The sequence below is a fragment of the Augochlora pura genome, chromosome 6, assembly GCF_028453695.1.
Source record: "Augochlora pura isolate Apur16 chromosome 6, APUR_v2.2.1, whole genome shotgun sequence".
Lineage (NCBI taxonomy): Eukaryota > Metazoa > Arthropoda > Insecta > Hymenoptera > Halictidae > Augochlora > Augochlora pura.
The window spans coordinates 23782012-23802180 of NC_135777.1; the positions used below are offsets into that span (position 1 = coordinate 23782012).

The 20169-nt window shown below is 31.4% G+C and overlaps 2 protein-coding genes across 5 annotated transcripts; both read left to right on the forward strand.

Moving 5' to 3' along the window:
* The first annotated feature begins 5075 nt into the window (after positions 1-5075).
* Positions 5076-14596, forward strand: Rasgap1 (Ras GTPase activating protein 1). The gene is given in 16 exon segments (XM_078183049.1): positions 5076-5159; positions 6140-6260; positions 6349-6618; positions 6877-7033; positions 7200-7387; positions 7461-7793; positions 7904-8105; positions 8185-8403; positions 8488-8612; positions 8693-8824; positions 9075-9116; positions 9200-9306; positions 9388-9631; positions 9782-10123; positions 10276-10675; positions 10677-14596. Coding segments are annotated over 16 exon segments (3069 nt in total). The 5' UTR covers positions 5076-5104; the 3' UTR covers positions 10809-14596.
* Positions 14597-15016: 420 nt separating this feature from the next.
* LOC144471222 (uncharacterized) lies at positions 15017-19905 on the forward strand. Of its 4 annotated transcripts, XM_078183075.1 has the most exons (8): positions 15017-15180; positions 16502-16699; positions 16787-17311; positions 17388-17677; positions 18029-18125; positions 18343-18417; positions 18835-19400; positions 19820-19905. In XM_078183075.1, the coding sequence occupies exons 1-7, from the start codon at positions 15129-15131 to the stop codon at positions 19383-19385; spliced, it is 1788 nt and encodes a 595-aa protein (XP_078039201.1). In that variant the 5' UTR covers positions 15017-15128; the 3' UTR covers positions 19386-19400; positions 19820-19905. The 4 variants fall into 4 exon arrangements, with proteins under 4 accessions (XP_078039201.1, XP_078039200.1, XP_078039202.1 ...); XM_078183074.1 differs by lacking the exon at positions 19820-19905 and having other exon boundaries at positions 18835-19662; XM_078183076.1 differs by lacking the exon at positions 19820-19905 and having other exon boundaries at positions 17403-17677; positions 18835-19662.
* The last annotated feature ends 264 nt before the right edge of the window (positions 19906-20169 follow it).

Genomic DNA, 20169 nt, shown 5'->3' on the forward strand with positions numbered 1-20169 from the left:
GCGCGTGCGTAATTGTGTGGCGCTTAATTTGAATGGTTCAAATTAAAGAAATTAGTAAGTATTCCGTCTCGAAACCTATAAGTTGAAAATAGTTTTTCATGTGCAACACAATTTTTTAAGCTGGCCTATTATTGAAATTTTAAACTTTCAAATTTCGCGCACCGAATTCTGTCATAATTACATAAAATTCGCGGTCTAACAGGACTGCGTAGATTTCTGACGCATGCGCATCTCAATACAGAGTTCCGAGGCTGTATTCGCTATAAACCAATACACAGGGGGGCATGAGCACTAGACGTTGTTTACTGGAAAACAGTAGACCTTTTCTTCTCGTATTCTATGGTGAAAACTAGTGCTTCCATCTATAAGAAGACAAGATTCTATGGTATAACCGCGGCGCGAAAATTCATACAGATAATGCAAAAAATGTTCAAGACTTCTACATTGTATATAAACAATCTATACAAAATACATAAAGAAGTATAAATACATAAAAAGTGTATGAAAATAAGGAAAAGAGTATGCAAAATTGACTTGTTAGTGTTCAAATGAATACCTCATTCATAGCATCATGTAAATATGTATATATCCGGAGAGTTTTCATTATCAAGCAGTAGTAATCGAACGAGAGTATATTAAAAAATAAATATATGGTTTCACCAATTTTCATATAACTGATTATATTTGCTTATATTTAAAAAATTCTTAATACACAAGAATTTGTTCACTTGCCTTGATAATCGACCAGATAAGTGAACAATCTTATTGCCGAACACTTTGTTTTCCATGATACAATGTATTGTTGTTCACGTGGTACGAATGTATTTTTTGATGCTCCGTAGTTGCGTTTTACCGATGCTTAAGTCCTAGTTTCACAAAAGTGAATTTGAGGCACTCCCTGGTGTAATACTTCCCACCGAACTATTATCGAAACAAGGTGATGACCTCGTTGCACCCTTATGAGATTTTCTCACAGACTTTCAATTGTTCCATGGAGATTCTATCGTTTTTGTTAAAAAAAAAATTTTCGTAATGCTTTCCGAATAAAAAAAAAGAAGACTCTAGTATTTTCTTTAAGGTGTTTACAAACATTGCAAATACTCCATTGAAATGACAATATTTGTAACTCGATAGTTTTTTTTTAGCTTAGTGGTAATGTTATCGGTGTTTACGCTAGAATTACTGTAGCCGAATAAATACATGTTTATTATCATTAACTAATATTTACAAGCTTTCATGGAAATCGGAAATGTGATCTTTCTTTACGTGCTCGTTTATGAATGATTCCAATTGTAAACAACTGTTGTTTCGCTATTTCACCCTGCACGGTTTAATTTCATCAACAAACCGTACATTTCCTTCCTAATTAATTCGCAGGCTATGCTGCATCGCGAGGTTTATTCCCGTTTCCACTGTCTAATGAAATTTATAACGATCAATCTTGCATTCGGAAAACTTAGTTTCGTGTTACGGTTAAAGCAAACGGTACATACATCGTAAATACTGCAACGCCGCACTGCTGCATCAGGAAAAGAAATACTGTAAACCAGGAACACCGCTACCAACGGTGACAAAGGCTGAATCACATCGAAAGAAAGTTCAGCTCATTGTGTATGGTGGGATAGAAGAAGCCCAGTTTATTATGAGCCAGTAAAAGAAGGTGAAACTGCTCACTCTGAGAAGTATCGCCGGCAATTGAACAAACGAACTTCCGTATTTCCAGGACGCCGGTACCTGTGTTTGATGACTGAGAAATAACGTCTTCTTTGTGAGTCGAACGGAAAGAAAAACTTTTCTTGGTGTCCCATAATTCTATCGGACACTACCGATCTGCCGCATGGTAAACTCCACATTCGGCATCCCTTTGTTTTAATTTCTATGAAGGTCCAACCGTGGTAAACACGAGAAACGCGGCTCGACATTTGATAGGTCCTTTTGACCTCTTTAGAGCGTACATCTGCATTGTAAACAGTTCGAATTCTGTTCGTACGCTGTTCATTGTGGTTTTCGGGTGACCTTGAACTCAAACATTTAGGACCGAGCAAGGACACATGCACCACGAAGTAGTGCAAACATAATGACTATCCAACTCATTCTTTATGTGCTGTAACACGAATACTTAATGAGAAATTTTCAAGTCATTGGATTGGCCGTAATAGGTTCACATCATAGCCAATTCGCTCGGCACATCTCGCGCTGGCAGAACACGTTTTTTTTGTGGGGAAAACTGAAAGGCGTTCCTTGCAAAAATCGAACGTGAATTTGAATTTTAACCTAAACCCACGTTTTTTTATTGATACAACGGATTTAACGATGTTGGAACTTATTCGTAGATAACGGAGCTGCGAAAGGCTGGTAAAATGGTTTTAGCACATGTGTTTACAACTGCGCTATAAGGAGAAAGCGTAATTTATAAGTGAAATTTGCTCATTTTCACTTGTTTGGTACGTACATCTTGTACATCGTGATGGGTATCTTGTGCATATTAGGAGATTGCTCGTTTTAATTTCAATATTATAATTATATTATAAGTTCAAGGCGAACGCGTTTAAAAATAAAACGTCTGCTTCGATGAAAAATCGGGTTACTACGAATTTGTTATCACGCAACAGACGTAGCGTAGATCATTGAATACAGATCACTGAACTTATCCGAGCTCTTAATCACCGCATGTTTTATACATATACGAAAAAGGTCGTGAATAATTAACGAAAATTGTAGGAGAATATAAATACGCGCTTATACTGTTAGCAACAATTTCTCATGTTTCATTTTCCTAAAGAGAAATCAATCTCTTTGTTTTCTTGTGTTATTTGTTATTATTGTTATTGTTCTTTGCAGCCACTATGTTTTTGCTACCTGAGAAAGGTGTACACACGTGCACCCGAGTGAGAAACAGCGTGAAAGTTTCAGCTCAACTTATTATGTGGTAATGCTTTAGCGAGACCACGCTAGAAAACCATTTTGGGTATAAATTGCTGCACAATACGAACAAAGAATAATTCATTGTGTATTGTATTATCAGATGAATAATCAGCTTTCTTTTCTTTTTCGCAGCTGCCTGTGTACACGATCGTTGAGAATAAACACCCGTTTAGGAACTGTATCGCGGTAATTGTTTTTTCTTCTCTATTATAGCTCCGGTTAATTATTATGCAATAAAAATTATGAATTGTATTACCACGTAATCGTAATAACGCGTGAGTCGATCATTGAAACATGCATCCTACACGTATATATTATTATATACATACATATATTTCTCTTCGAATCATTTTTATAAAGTAATTGACAAGAACGGGGCATTTGCATAAATATTCCCACGGTCTAGTAAACCATTGTTGCTACGAACGAATTTGCATTACTAATCTACTTACACGCCAACTTCGACGTCGACGAGGTTCATCAATTTCCGAAACTAATTCCGGCGACCAGAGGAAAAACAAAAATATATGAACAGAAAGCGTGCGGTCGCTCGATTGGAAAGTGAAAAAAAAAGAGGAAATTTTTTGACTCGATTGTCGTTGGTCCGTTGGTTTGAAAAATGTGCACGACATTCGTGCGGTAACGTATGCATTGAGAAATGGTTTTCCAGTTTTTCCATTGTCCTTTATTGTTAATATTTTACAGGCGGCAGCGGCGTGGAAAGTCAAAAGGAAGAAGGGGAAAGAAAGGGACAGCAAAAAGGAACGAGAGTAGACGAGAGGAGGAAGGGGCGAGGCGGAGGAGGGGGAAGGCGATGTGGTCTGTAGAGCTCTACAAAGAGTGAGGAGCAAAGAGAAGCGCAGAGGAGAGGAAGCGGGCCATTGCGCCATGAGGAAGTGGCTCACCACTTACACGAGTGTCGTTAACTAACATGTTCCAACGCAGAGGTTTGCTCCCATTCCACCACAAGCAGCAAACTTAACACATTGAGATAAGAACGGAATATAGGCACCGGCCGAAAGAGTGCTGGCGACGAGAAGAAGAGGGAACGCGCGAATGATGGTTTTATCCTGTATGTGTGTAAATATCGACCTCATCGGGAGAATGCCTTTACGTACCGAATACTGGGCACATGGCAATCCCGTACTTGAACGTCGCAATGCCACTAGCATTCGTACAATTCAATGGAACGGTCTTCCTTCTGGGTAGAGCCCCGTCCGTTCCTTTCCTACTCTTATGACGTCCATAAAACGCCGATCAAGCGACCGCGGAGACCATCGCACGCGTTTACACACGCGAGAATGCGTGGACACGTAATTTTCGAAAAATCTCTTCTATCCTCAAGAATATCCTCCTGCAAGCTAGCCGAACTATTTTTTCTCGTTCATCGATTCATAAATTAGTCTCATCGCGATTGAAATTTCCGTGAAGAGCCGCTGTTGACTCATTAACCGTCTACACCTTGGGTCATCGGGTTTTTCTATGCACGTTTCTCGTGCAATTGACAGCAAACAATTATATAACGTCATCACGATATTCCTAAATGTAATTAGATTCGTTGCCGGTAATTTAGAACCGATAGCGTGTCGTAAATTTGTCTACAAGCGATATCGTTGGAAATCTTGGAAGTGACTCGAGGGTAATAAACGATTGCATCACGATAACGTTATTAAATCGTTACGATTCAATTAATCGTTCGTATAATTTGTTAACCGTGTAAAAATATCTATGTTATACATTCTCCTACGACATTTTAATTGTAACACATTTAACGATACGCGCATAATTAGCGATGATTGATTACATTTATTGTAATCTTGCTATTACAGTAATTAGAAATTACGGATATTATATAAATACCTGAAATTCTCTTAATATGTACATATCTATGCTGCCGAATTATTATTGAATTTTTAAGTTATATAAATTAATAATTGTACGGCTAAGATGGATACCTCGTCACTTAATTATTCGATCGTGAGTTCAAATTGACGCACGCCGATTAAAAATAATCTCTCATTAGAAATTAAAAATTTCACCGATAGGTTTTGATTCATAAATAAATATAGAACAGGTGCTCGCGTAACGAAAGTACGGCCCTGACTAGAATCCATTCACAGAATGAACGAACCGCCTGCATTCTGTTCATGTAGTTACTCAGTAGTGTCATGGAGTTAACATGGCCGAGGAGACGCGCCTAGTTCGCGTTGAAGAAAGATTAAGGATTAAAATCGGTACGCAAACTCGTCAGAAATATCGTTTAACAACAATGTGAAAGTTGATCGGGGTGTATACTGTGCTTGAACCGCAAGAATTCTGTTGTTTCAAAAACCCTGATATATTCATGTTCGCGTGCTACTGTTCGTTCGGGATGTCACCTAATTTGTCTCCTACGATTATTCAACTTTACTACCTAAACGAAAAGCATCGTTGGCCCTTTTCTTGCATCAATTCACGATTCATTTTACGTTCTCCCATGCGCGGCCGACGAATCTGTTGTACAGTTACAATACAATGGTATTTTGTCGAAATTTTAACGATCATATACACGTACGCGTACATTTTCGACTCCCACGCATTATTGTCCTTACACGGAATATGTGATTTTTGATCGTTACCATTTAATAATGGTAACTGTACTGGTCGACGCAATAATCTTATGTTATTAACAAGAAAACGTAAAGAGTGTTCAGTGCTTTTACTACAAACAGCGATTATGGCTTTCCTATTTACTTCAGATTTTCATCTAATGTATTCCATTGTACTGTACTTGTAACATGGTTTTAATAACGTTACGTTAAAGATGAAAAGTACGCTGAAAACATAGAATTGCTAAGAAATAAATTGCTATATGGTTTATAGAAAATTATTTGTAATAACTGTACTGTTTGTTTAATGAATTATTATGGTAACAACCATTTGCTTGTTGCCAATTATATTTTTCATTTTATTTTATTCTATATAGAGTACTATGGTTGGAAAGAAAATAATTTTGATAATACCATTTTAGGTACACTGTATTACTTTTAATTGTTACATATAGAAAGACCTCAGTTGTGTATTAACATTGAAATGTGGATCTATTTTCTATGATATTCTAAGGTTTTATCGCACTGGCAAATCAATGATTTCAGTTCAGAAATTCGTGTTAGAGTACAGGAAGTGCGTATACTATAATTTTCAAAAACAATGAAGAATTTATGTTTATATTCAGGTGAAGTAAAAAATCTACAAAGTAGAAGTCATGGATCTCCAGGTGCAAGAGATGTGTATTGTGCACTGTCCCTTGATCAAGAAGAGATATTTAGAACAACAACAATGGAGAGAACCCTCAAGTAAGATCAACTTGGAATTTTATTGTACGATATAATGCTTTGATGAATTACTTGGCAAAAAATATTTATGAAAGTATATTTAATGCAGCCCCTTCTTCGGAGAAGAATTCCAATTCGAAGTACCTAGGAAATTTCGTTACCTTGGCATTTACGTTTATGACCGAGATAGACACATAAAGCAAGACAAAATTCTGGGCAAAGTTGCAATAAAAAGGGAGGACTTAGCAACATATCACAATAAGGAACATTGGTTTCCTTTAAGGCTAGTTGATGCCGATTCTGAAGTTCAAGGCAAGGCACATCTGGAACTCGCTCTCCAACCTCAAAGTGGACATGCTCAATCTAAACTTACTGTGAGGTATAACAGAGAAAGCATTAAAAGTTAAAAATATTTTTGTGATACTTTATAGATGCATAAATTTGTCATGTTTTCAATTATATGCTATCAAGTGAACAGATAATTTAAATTAAATTGAATTTAAGTCATTAACAATTATCTTTGATTATCCTATAATATTTGTTTTATTTGAATTGTTTTAGCTGTTTTTCTTTAACTACAAATGTGCAGAATACAATCATCTGAAATTCAATATTTTTATTCTTATTGTGTTCGCAGAGTGATAGAATGTAGTGAATTAACTGTTAAAAATGGAGGCTGTGATCCATATGCAACTGTTATGGTCATCTATAGTAATGCTAAACAAATAATAAAACGCACAAAAACTAAGAAGAAGACAGTGACCCCATACTTTAATGAAACATTTGTCTTTGAGGTAAATTCTGATAATTATTTATGTTAGTTGTATTTGTAAATAATATAATTACACATGGAGTTTTTATCACATGTTATTTACATTACGTATATTTTGTACACATTTTTGTCATGCACTAATTCTTAATGAACTACAGGCATAATTGTTGTTCGAATTTTATCCATAGCCAGAAATACCAGAATCCAAAGAGAAGGATGTTTCCCATTACCCTATTGAAAGTGGAGAAGTAGGTGAAGTAGTTGTAGGTTTATGGCATGCATCTCCTGGTATGGGAGAACAACCAGCTTTTCTTGGTGAAGTCAGAGTTACATTGAGAGGCCTACAAAAGCAACCAACTAGTACAACAACTGCGTGGTACTTATTACATTTATTATTACTTTGAAAAATTTTTCTGATTTTCTGATTTTCTGATTTTCATTGGTAATAGGTACTTTTTACAACCTAGAGCAGCAAAACATCGCCCAAGCAAAGTTTCAAGCTCTACACCACCTGGTGCATTACCATGTTTAGGATCTCTAAGATTAAAAATACATTATACAGCCGATCATGTCTTTCCATCAACAATGTACGACAGACTTAGAAACTTATTATTACAAAGTGTTAATATTCAACCAATAACATCATCTGCAGTCTATATTTTGGGAGAAATTGTAGCAAGCAAAATGGAGGCTGCACAACCATTGGTTAGAGTGTTAGTACATCATGGACAATTGGTTTCTGTAATGCAAGCTTTAGCTAGTCATGAAATTTCAAAATTAACGTAAGTACACACGCCACATATATTCATCCATAAGAATATATAAAATCTAGTTTTCGAAGGAATTTAATTTTAAGTATCTATACTGTAAAGTTACGCTTTTATTTTTGTAGCGATCCAACAACGATATTCCGTGGTAACACATTAGTAAGTAAAATGATGGATGAAGGTATGCGATTAGCTGGTCTTCATTACCTGCACAGTACACTGAGACCAGCTATGGAACAAGTCTTCTTAGAAAAAAAACCATGTGAAATAGACCCAACAAGAGTGAAGGACGCGAACACGATTCAAACAAATTTAGCCAATTTAAAGGTACTTGGAATGAGATTAACATGTTCTTTGCAATAATTATATTTATGTTAATTTGTCTGACTATCGTATCGATTAACAGGAATATGTTGAAAGAGTTTTTACTGCTATTACGACATCGGGTGTGCGATGTCCACCTTTAATGTGCGAAATGTTTTGGTGCTTAAGAGAACTTGCAACAACACATTTCCCAAAGAATAAGGAAGTAAGATATTCAGTGATTAGTGGCTTTATTTTTCTACGGTTTTTTGCTCCTGCGATATTGGGTCCAAGATTATTTGATATTACAACCGAGCAAATTGTAAGATTACTTCTATTATTAAACAGACAATAACACGTTTTTTTTTTCTTTTAAATAATAATAACGTTGTTATTTACGTTTCAGGATTCTCAGACCAACAGAACTTTGACATTGATTTCGAAAACAATTCAAAGTTTAGGAAACTTAGTAAGTTGTAGGGGTGGAGCAGGTAGTGTTTGTAAAGAAGAATACATGGAATGTGTGTATAGGTATACAGAAATAAAATTATTTCAGAATTTAGTTTATGAATAAACAGATTTCATGTATTATTCATAGATTACTTTTGTAGAGAATTTTATACGGAGAAACATATACAAGCTGTTAAACAATTTCTGGAGCTGATATCAACTAGTAGTAACAGTGGAAATACAAAGCAACGGCCAAGCACTCAACAAGAACAACCAGTTGTGCTGAAAGAGGGGTATGTACATTTGATTGAATTAATTCAAAGCTTTCGTGCTCCCTTACATTAATTTCTGTGCTTACTATTTCTATAAAATTAACAATATTTTTAAGTATTTTGCAACATTTACCATAATACATTTAGGTTTCTAAATTGTGCATCCTGTGTGTTAGATACTACTTTCAGTGAAATGAATTTTTAATATTAAAGCTTTTAACATTACTGACACATGTATATAAGTATTATTAATAGAAAATATTCCTAATAGAATATATTTTCTCTTCATGCATACTGCTGATTGTGATAAGAGGTTTGTAGTGATATTTAATGATTGCTACATTATAGTACGTAATCATCATGGATATATGAATTTAAAAATTTATTTAATTACAGAGTGATGATTAAGAGAGCCCAGGGTAGAAAGCGATTCGGACGTAAAAATTTTAAACAAAGATATTTTAGACTTACCACTCAAGACTTGACTTATTCTAAAACGAAAGGTACATATAAGTATTCTAAAAGCAACGTATCGTTAGGTACAAGTTGTTAATCAATATGATACATAGTCAACTATTTTTTAGGTAAAGAACCTCTATGTAAAATACCACTTGAAGAAATTTTAGCTGTTGAAAGGCTTCAAGAAAATTCTTTTAAAATGAAAAATATGTTTCAAATTATTCAGTCGCAAAGAGCGTTGTACGTTCAAGCTGGCAACTGTGTAGAAGAAAAAGAATGGATCGACATTTTGACGAAAATTTGTCGTACGAACAATAATCGTTTAGAAAAGTACCATCCTAGTGCATACATTAACGGTCATTGGCTTTGGTATGTTATTTTATATCACTTATGTGCAATAGACTGAACGTGTTAATTCAATAAATGTATGCACTTTGTAGTCAATATATGCACATACACATATATGATAATAAAACGTATGTAAAATACGTTTTGATCATTAATCAATGTTTATTACAGCTGCAAAGCAGTGGCTGAAGTTGCTCCAGGATGTAGCGAGGTATCACCGGGTACGGAAGCTGGATTACGTATGGTTCTAGATCCAGATCGAGATTTGCAACGAATACATTCACTCATATTTACAAACATGCCGAGGCTTGAAACATTAATGAGCGCATGTGAATGCCAAGCCGTTTACGGCGCTAGTGATATGTGTGTTATACCAGGCGGTGGATCTCCTATAGAAGATGTACCCTCTTGTTTTAAAACCTTAACTGCATTAAGAGAAGCAGCGTATGCTCTACAGCATGAACATAGAGCCTATTTTAGAAGATTAGCCCGTGATACCAAATATGGAAGCAAGTGAGTCTAAAATATGTGAAATTTATACGACCATTATCCTATACTTGTGCGATAGATTTTTAATATAATATAGTTATATACTATTTGATTTTCTGCACGCATCACTGTACGTAAAGAAACTGTAAATTATAAAATTATTATTATTATTTTAGACAAGCTCCAATTGGTGATGATAATTACCTCCATTTAGCTGCCAGAGCTGGGTTCGAAAGTCAGTTAACGAAGTATACTTACGAAATGGATAATTTAAATCAACATTACATAGAAACAGATCATTGTTACGAAAGCGGATTTTCGAGGCGAATAGAGGATCGACGATACGATGAAACATTTAGAAAATGTTTAGATACCGATTCGATACATCGTAGGTATGAAAACGAAAACAATTTATTACGGCGGTATGAGAATAATACTGACACCATAAAAAGTATCCAAAACAATCTCAAGAAATTCGATCATAGTTTACATAATACGTTAAGAATAGATAAGTTTGAGAAAACTGCAAGCTTAGAAAACAGTAGGAGATTGGACAATTCCACGGTATTGACCACATGATGAAATTAATGTCTCTGGTATGTTATACAAAAAGACCAATAATTACGATCATATTGAGATATTGATCGAATATACAGTGACAAAATTGAAAGATAACGTGAAACAACACATCTTATCATTTTTTTTTTAACAAACACGCCAATTCATGTTTAACTTAAAATCTGAAAATAAGAATAATACGTTCCTACAAATTCTTTCAAGAAAATTTCTCATATATTTACATTACTTGTATTTTAACAAGAATGTATACTTAAATTTATTTAAATTATATGAAAGTATATTTTTTACAATTACGAGTAGTATACTCGATGAACGGGTATATGTGCATCATGTTTTTCTAATTATGGATAATGTAAATAACTGTTCTGCATGAAAGGTGCTAGATTTAACAGGAAAAATACGGCAATGAATTTATCCTAAACCGCAATGACATTAGGTCTTTTATGCAAAACTGTAGTACTATTGCTTCAGTTCCGTTATACATTCCAAGACTGTATATAACATATTGTCACAAGCAATAACATAATGTCGCATAATAATAATTTTAATATTGCATAATTGTTACATTGCATGTTTGCTAAATGTTGCATAATAATAATTATTATTTTATTAACAGTGCTTGTGATTAATATTAATCGTGTAAGGAAATTATTCTTAAGATTGTACAAACAATAATCAGAAATAACGCATTAACGTATCAATTAATTTTTATTATTAAATCAAAATGTTGATTAAATTTCGATATTCAAATGTTAATGATTAACAAACAGATATATTAAAGGTATAAATTCATTACCACGTTTTATCCTATAAAACTACCATTTATATGGAAACAGTCTTTTACATTTGAAATACCCACAAATTTTTTTATGGTAATAAGATTAAATGTACTGTTTAATTGTTTTTGTTTAGTACAGTGTTGACTCTCCTTTTATAAGGAGTCATGTATGTTGTATTTATATGCACATGTCTTTATGAAACTAATTAGTTTTGGATTGCATAAATTCTATGTTATTAAACACAAGTTGTTGGTAAACATGTGAGCAATATTTCGGGAAGTAAAACATACTTCTTGATTCGCATTACTATGATACGTATAATATAATGTTTTGTCAATGAAGGTATCTTTTATTTATTTATTTATATCTTATTTTGAAATGTTCGAAATACATGTGCATAAACGTAGTAGTAAACTAAATTATTAATAATCTAAAACGGTAATCTCATTAATGAGGAAATTAAATTGTGCACAATGTTGCATAGATTTCGTAATGTATAACACATTAATTGAATTATTGCTTCATAATTTCATAAAATTATAGCATTTTGTACTTGATGATATGCTATTAGTAAATAGTACTATTCATAGGCAACTTACTGTTAGGTTCTTGTAAATAACAATCAAAAAGCAATGTATATTAATGATAGTACTTGAACGTGTTAGAAAAAATGTAACATTGGACGTGATAATTTTTACATTGTCAAATCAAACACCACAACTGTGCTATACCGCTAATGCAAATAAAATTCGAATTTGAATGTACATATAGTAGCATTGTAAAAATTGTTATGTTATGATCATGATTTTAAAATTTGTTTTTATATCTGAATACGATTTTGGCAGGACAAATCTGTATAAAAACTTTAAACGTATATAAATATAATCACTTTTTAATTCTCCAGTGATTAAGTAGTATATGTTAAATTTTATTGGATAGGAATCGTTCTGCGTTCTCACTGTGTCTTGCTCCTTTCATATGTTTTCAAGCATTACATGATTTGAGACGAAATATGATCTTTTACTGCATTTATCTTTATGAAAATATTTTCATTTCGAATCGAACAAGTGCCTAAAATTGTGCTTAACACGAATATATACCGACTTCTTCTCTGACTTTCATGTGACAAATTTGTACATAAAAATACATATATACAACTTCTTATTATGTTATCTATTAAACCGTTTTTAACATTTTAAACATTTAACAAAGTTGAAAAATAAAACATCTACAGTAACATAAAAATTAACGATCTATCGAGAATGTTGTATCATAAAATCTTGATCTTATTAATACAAATAAGTCTGCTACCGCTACATAATTATATTATTCAAACTCTATTCTGTTTGTTACGTGTAAAGAATTGATAACTCATTTATTGCAATCAATATTCATTAATATACATAATTGTGATAACTTTATATAACTTACTTTCATAGGCATGCAAAACATGAAATTGGCATTTAGTAAAAACTTCGTCTTTCATAAACTACATTTAACATTATACTCAATAGGTATTGTAGATATGAACAATGACAACCTTTCTCTTAAAGGACATAAACTCAATAGTATTTGCTCATTATGTAATCAAATATTTTTTGTAAAATCAAATTTTAACATTATTTTTTGCATCAATGATCTTTTTGCCTCTTGAACAGAGGCGATTTTTTTTAACGGAATCCAAGAAAATAAAGTTTAAATTTAGATAAATTATTTCTTAACATTCGTAGACAATGAAAATAATCTACATGTAGCGAAAGTATTTATGCTTCCAGAATTTTGAAAATAGTAATAAGTAATGTTAATCTTTTAAATAAATTTTATAATATTTATTTTTAATAAAAGAGTAATATTTCCGTAATTTTCAATAATTATAATAAACAACTAATAATTAGGTATATTAAAAAGTAATGTTGTACTTCTATTTATAGCAAGCCATACTAAAATATCCCTCCAAAATTAGTGCATAAATGTATGTAGTTCATAATGTATTATAAATACATAATTTATATATTTTATGTGTACAGTATATGCAATTTATATATCTCATTGACAATTGGATTACGATCAAATTTTTCATTAAATTTTTAGATACAAGATGAGAACCAAGATTAAGGAAGCTGTAGATTATTTGACAAATTTGTAGGCTTACTAAATTATTTAAATATCAAGCAATTGTATATAACGTTAAACCTAAAACGTAATTTTAGAGTTAGATGCATATTGACACGATGGTTTTTTTATTATAATTACAAATTTTATTCAATAAGGATAGATATTAAGTCAATTGTAGTAAAGTATAAAATATGAGAAGTGCTTGATTATTCAAGAGCAGAATTAATATTCTGATTTTTTTAATAGGATTGTAATGCATTCGAATAGTCAAGATATCAGAATATTGTAAGTTGACATTTATATAAAATTTGTAATGATATCATGACATGATGTAAGGGCACAAGAATTTCTCGCATAAACAATTTTTGCACATATAAAAAATAAAGACTTCTATTTTGCAACTCTTTCTATAGTCAAATCTGATTATAAGATTAATTCAGATGTATACTACTGGTATCAACCAATTCTGAAAATTTATATAGAACTTTTTCCAGACCTGTATAGTAAATAGTTTTTGCAAAAAGGAAATCTCTTTGATTGTATTAAAACGTTATTGATTATAATACTTGAACCGTGTAATAATTTTGAAAATTCTATCGAATACATTTTATTGTATATATAATTCAGTAATTTTTTCTTACATAATTCACCATAGTTGTATACATTATTTTAGATTACAAATGGTATTATACATATATGTTGAAATTTTACTAATAATTAATTATTTTATCCATACTTTTGTACTCTTCTTTATTGTGTTCATTTAGTTAGTTTTTGTTTTCCTTTGGCAAAAATCTTGAATACGACTGCGTTTCGAAGTATATTATAAAGAGTTATAAATTTCATAAGTAACTGTATTTTGTAAATTATTTATTGAAATTAAAAAATGCGCTGTCTTGTATTAAACGTACTATGTATTTTAAAGTTGTACATATGCTTATTAAAGTAAATATTTCTTAGTACATTGAATTAAGTTTATATTTTGTAACTCGGAATGTTAATAAAATGTTTATTATGAAGCGTATCAATGAGAAGATATTTTCCTTTCTAATAAACAAATGTGTGATATTGTCTTCTATTTTAATTAATATCTACATCAATAATAATAATAATGATATCTGAACCATCTAATAATGAAGCTGTTGTTATTTACTATATGCATTTCTATCTAGTAATTCGTGAACTATACGTATATTTTGCTGTAGTTAACAATGTTAAAGCATATTTTCGTTGCAAAATTTGATTTAACTCTTTACATTTATCTTTTTTTCAGGTGAAACATACTTCTAATGTTATACGAAGTTGTACGCCGAACAATTATACATAAATCTTTTTAATTTTGCAAAAGTAACAAAAACTTTGGGAAACACTGGATACGGGGGGGGCGAAAATGTTCAATTTAAGTCGCTAGGGATTTTCACATTATGTCAACACTTCTTAAGATCATTACAAATCAAATTATCGCAGACGCGGCACAGTGTTCGATCGTTTTCAAAATTTAAATTCTTTGTGTTCGTTTATTTCGCGAAAAATACACATACACTTTCTCCTAGAGGATGTCTGGGGACGTGCAAGCAAGAAAACGGAAAGAGAAGAGACGTAAAAAGGGTAAAAACAGACTACTGAAATAGTGTGAGAATTATTTTAACTTCGATTCTTGCATTCGCAATATTTTTAGCAATGTTTACTTTTTTATTTTTAGCTTTGGTGATACATATTACATATCTTCCATTAAAAAGAAATAAATATTGATCGTTCTTCACCTTTTCAATTAATTTACGAGTATTAAGTATGCAATTTAAGTTTAACAAAAGTTATACGTAAATGAAGCAGCTTTCTTATTATACGACTACGAGTTTTATTACTTGTAAAACCATGGAATATTACATAATTAATATGTAATATTCATATAGACGTAAAACGATTTTGTAAAATAACTGGCGGCAATTTTATTAAAAGTTACAGACGCGTTAATTGAAAAAATTGTCAGTATCTCCGTGGTTTGTACTTCTTTTTTTTATGTCATTCTAATATATCAATTGTTTCGAAGTCAATTTTTGGTAATACAAACATTTCAATGTTTTCATTTTCGCGTTATTATGCAACTAATTTACTAATGTAGATAGTTTCACTAAAAATAACATTCAATTTAACGTTATATATTTTTTATTTATATTATGATATATGTATTTTTTTTGCACACGTTTCGTATTAATATTATGGTCTTTACTATAAGATAAGCATTCATTACGCAGAATTTATTGTACATTGTTCGGTAAAACTGTAACACACACTTATATTTGATAACTTATTTTTAAAAAAACTTTGCAGAAATATTATTTTATGTGTGACATTTCGGATATTTTAAGACATATTTGGCAATGTTGCTCAAATTAGAAAATACAGGGTCTTAGAAGCTTGATCAGCCTAGCTTTTAGCTTTCAAAAATAGAACAACCTATAATATCCATTCCAAAAACATATTGCTCTTATACATGTGTTTGTTGTATATTTTAAAAACAATAATTATGCTTAAATACAGTACAATGTATGACTAATTCTGTGTTTCTTTAAACATTTAAGATCATCAATTTAACGAGTCTTGCAAATATTTAACAGTAAAGGTTACGCAAAGAAACATTCATAACACAGGTGCAGGTGCCATACATACATATAGACATTTTTGTATATATATACACATACTCGCTCTTCTACCACTAATAAGTAAAACTTTAAAATTTTAGTAGAATTTCGTCAGACCATAATTAATTTAAGGCATAAAATGTGTATAATATATACAAAATATATGAAACTTATTTTTATATGTTTATATGTATGTATTATTTTTAACATAAAAACAACATGTTTTCACAGCCGTTTATGTAATAATAAATAAAATAATAATATTTAATCTATTATATTCTACTCAGATGAGGAGGACAGTGCTACAGCTGCACCTACTGTTGCAACTCCTAAAGAAAATTTAGAAGACAATGTCTCTATTCACATTTATAAAGAAAGTATCACTGGTGGGCATTGGTGTGCACGAATTATATTCTTTGTTATATTAGCTGCTCTTGTCGGCTTAGTTGGTGTAATTATGTTTGAGCACAGAGGCACCACAGACAGTAAGTAAATTTGAAAGTACACTTGTAATGTGGATATAACAATTAAGCATACAAACATTATTCATACGTGATATTTCATGTTATAAGTTGACACACCATTAGAGTCATCGCGCTGGGCTTTCATTTTTGATGGGTGGGTGGATGATTCCCTGTCCTTGCATGATGACGAACCACACGATGGGAAAGAGCATGAAGAGAGTACAGAAATTGAAAAAGATGATGCAGAAGACAAACACGGCGAAGCTTCAGAGTCTGTAGAAGCTGAGGTATCTAAGGAAGAGGAAGAAGAGGGTGAGGAGGAACAAGAAGAAGGAGAGGAGGAACAAGAAGGAGAGGAGGAGCAAGAAGGAGAGGAGGAGCAAGAAGGAGAGGAGGAGCAAGAGGAAGACCAAGAGGAGGAACAAGAAGAAGAACAGGATGATGACAAAGAAGAGGAAGAAGACCAACAAAGTGAGGAAGAGAGCCAACTTGAAGAAGACAATGAAGAAGATGATAGAGGGGTTCTGGAAGAAAGCGAAGAAGAAACAAATAATTATGAAGAGCAAGAAGAAGAAGAGGCAACTGAAAATGAATCAGATGAAGAACAAAATATAGGTTCTCTGGATAAAGAAGGTACTGAGATGTAAAACATTGCAATATAAACAAATGTAAGAATTGAAGATATTATTATAAATTTTAATTCTAACAGAATATATTAGCACAGAATTAGATGAGCAAACAGAATATGAAGATGAAAACCATAGAAATGATATTGAAGAAGATGAAGATACAAGTCCACAGAATTTTTATGATACTGATGTATTAGAAGAGATTGATGGTAATAGTAAAGAAGAAAGTACAGAAGATGTATTAATGGAATCAGAACGTCCATTTAAAGAAGTTATAAATCCCCTCATTGATGAGGATGTATTTGAAAGATTTGTAGACATTCCTGGTATTAATGATATTAATGACGACAATATAGAACCCTTAGAAGAGGTAAGACTATTATAATTATGTGTCACTATATAAACAACACTTTTAAGAGAAAAGATACTTTTTCAAAAATTCAACATATGTATTATTACTAAGATGAATGTGTAACTCTTCATACTAAACAGATTCATTTCTGACAAAACAAACTACATTTTTAAAGTATTTAATAATGTTGTACAAGTTTTGTAGAACATACTGTATAAAAATTGTTTCATTCATAAACTAATACTGTTTAAACAAGATATTTGTTCTTTCGAAATTGCATTAAATTATAGTATGTATCTCGTTTCTTAGCCTGTACCATACTTCTCTTTATTTAGATTATAAAGTGGCCTTTAACCATTTTTGTGCTAGGTAGAAAGTATAGAACCTGAAGAATATATTAGTGATATAGATAAAAAGCCAGAAAAAGAAGATGAAGAAGAAATCGAAGAAGAGGAATCAATGAATGGTAAGTCAAACATGAGCACATATGTTCTACATATGTAAAATAATCGTATATGTAAAACTATTCTCATGATCCTCCATGCTCTTACATATTTTCGCAAATATATGTTATAAATATATATTATGAACATAATTATCATAGTTTTTATAACACTCAAATATTTGTGACAGTTTTATATGATTTCCAAGCATCAATGAGAAATAATGTTTGATGATTGCAGTGGCTATGAAGTTTGGAGTTGGTGTGGCACTAGTTATTGCTGCACACTTTGTCCTTGTCAAACGGTGGAACAATGGTAAATTTTGTGATAGTTATGTTTTCAAGTATTATGTCACAACCATATTCATTGATAATTTCTTGTATGCATACATTGTATCTAATGTCATATAGTTTTTCGATTGTTAAATAATAACATTCAATCAAAACAATTAAAAATTCATCGTATACTAACAATCATATTTGTTAGTATAAAAACGTTATTAATATAATATCGATATTCTAATATCGTTTTTAGAAAGCATTTAAACATTTATATATAAATAATATTAAGAGACAACTGATAAATATTTATGTAAATATACTAGGAAATGTATAAAAAATAAGGGCAATGCATAATTGGTTTATCTTGCATATTATCGATTTCGTTGTTCAGTATTATTAAAATAGATAATAGAATATTATTAATTAATGGTATACTTTTTTTGATGTTTAGAAGTTGCGTTTGTTCAAATTGAACCTCAATTACTAGTTTCATCTGAGAAACTAAAGAAAGAAGAAAAAGTACCTGCAGAAAAGGAAAAAATTTCTGATACGAAAATTTCTCAACAAGAAGTGCATATACAAGAAAAGAAAGAGACTGAGAAAGGAAGAGACGAAAACGAGGAGCAAGAGGAGGAGGAAGACGAGGAAGAAGATTTAGAAGAATTGGAGGACGAAGAAGATGAAATAGATGAAGAAGAGGAAGTGGATGATGATGAAGAAGAAGAAGCTGATAGTGAGAATTGGGAATGGAAAGAAGAACAAGATTCAGATCGTGAAGAAGAAATAAGAACCAAACCAGGAAGTAAAAAACAAAAGAAAGAATCAGAAGAGGAAGAAGAAGACCAGGAAGAAAGTGAAATTGAAAATTTTGATGACTCTGAATTAATCGCTAAGCTCGAAGCTAAATACGGAAAGTTACAAATTGTAAAAAACATCGATGAAGATTCGGAAGAAGAGAAAGTATCGCCAAGTAAAAACGTAACAAAAAGGAAACGCAATTAAATAGTGCATTACACTGTACGTACGTTTCCTCTAAAGAATATGTGCATTACGTTTAAGAACTGACGTTAATGTTGTATAATTTTTACATTCGTGTTATTTCTTTTGCTATTACGACAATAATAAATAATTGTATCATAATATATTTGTATAATTTCTGTTATTTTAAACAAAAAGAAAACGAAGGAATCAACTCGTACTAAAATAAAAAAATAGATTTGTATGAATTATGACTAATACGAATTATATAAAAATTTAATAAACATTAGCGAGCATGGAGGATCTGTCATATTTTTGCATAACCAATTAATTAAAAAATTTTTTACTAAACGATAAATCTGTTTGTTTTTGTTGTCATAAAAATGTATATATATTCACGCATGCATATATGTACATATGCTTGATTGAATGTAATTCTTCTTTATATGTCATTACAGCATCCATAATTGTAGTAGCAGAAAGTACAACTACAACAAAAGCTAACAATAATATGAAGATAGAAAATATTATGAAGAACAAAAATAGCACAGAGGTTCATAATATATCAAACCTGAAAACTAATTTTACTGAGAAAGACAGTAATTATATTGCATATCAGGTTAGTTATATCTATGAAAATAATTTTGACAAATGTAAACATTTTTTTGAAAAAATTTCTTTTATACAATCTATTTGAATATATTGTAAAAGTTTTTTTTATTCCTTTTAGGAAGAAAATAACTAATTATTTCTCTGTCCTAATATTATTGACTACCATTAATGGTAGGAACATGTGTAATGTTTTTAC

What these genes read in the sequence shown, in the direction of transcription:
- LOC144471222 (XM_078183075.1), top strand. Translation starts at nt 15,129, where the DNA reads ATGTCTGGGGACGTGCAAGCAAGAAAACGGAAAGAGAAGAGACGTAAA. An exon ending in ATATAGAACCCTTAGAAGAG is followed by an intron (nt 17,678 to 18,028) that starts GTAAGACTATTA and finishes TTTTTGTGCTAG; the next exon opens with GTAGAAAGTATAGAACCTGA. An exon ending in TGTCAAACGGTGGAACAATG is followed by an intron (nt 18,418 to 18,834) that starts GTAAATTTTGTG and finishes TTTGATGTTTAG; the next exon opens with AAGTTGCGTTTGTTCAAATT.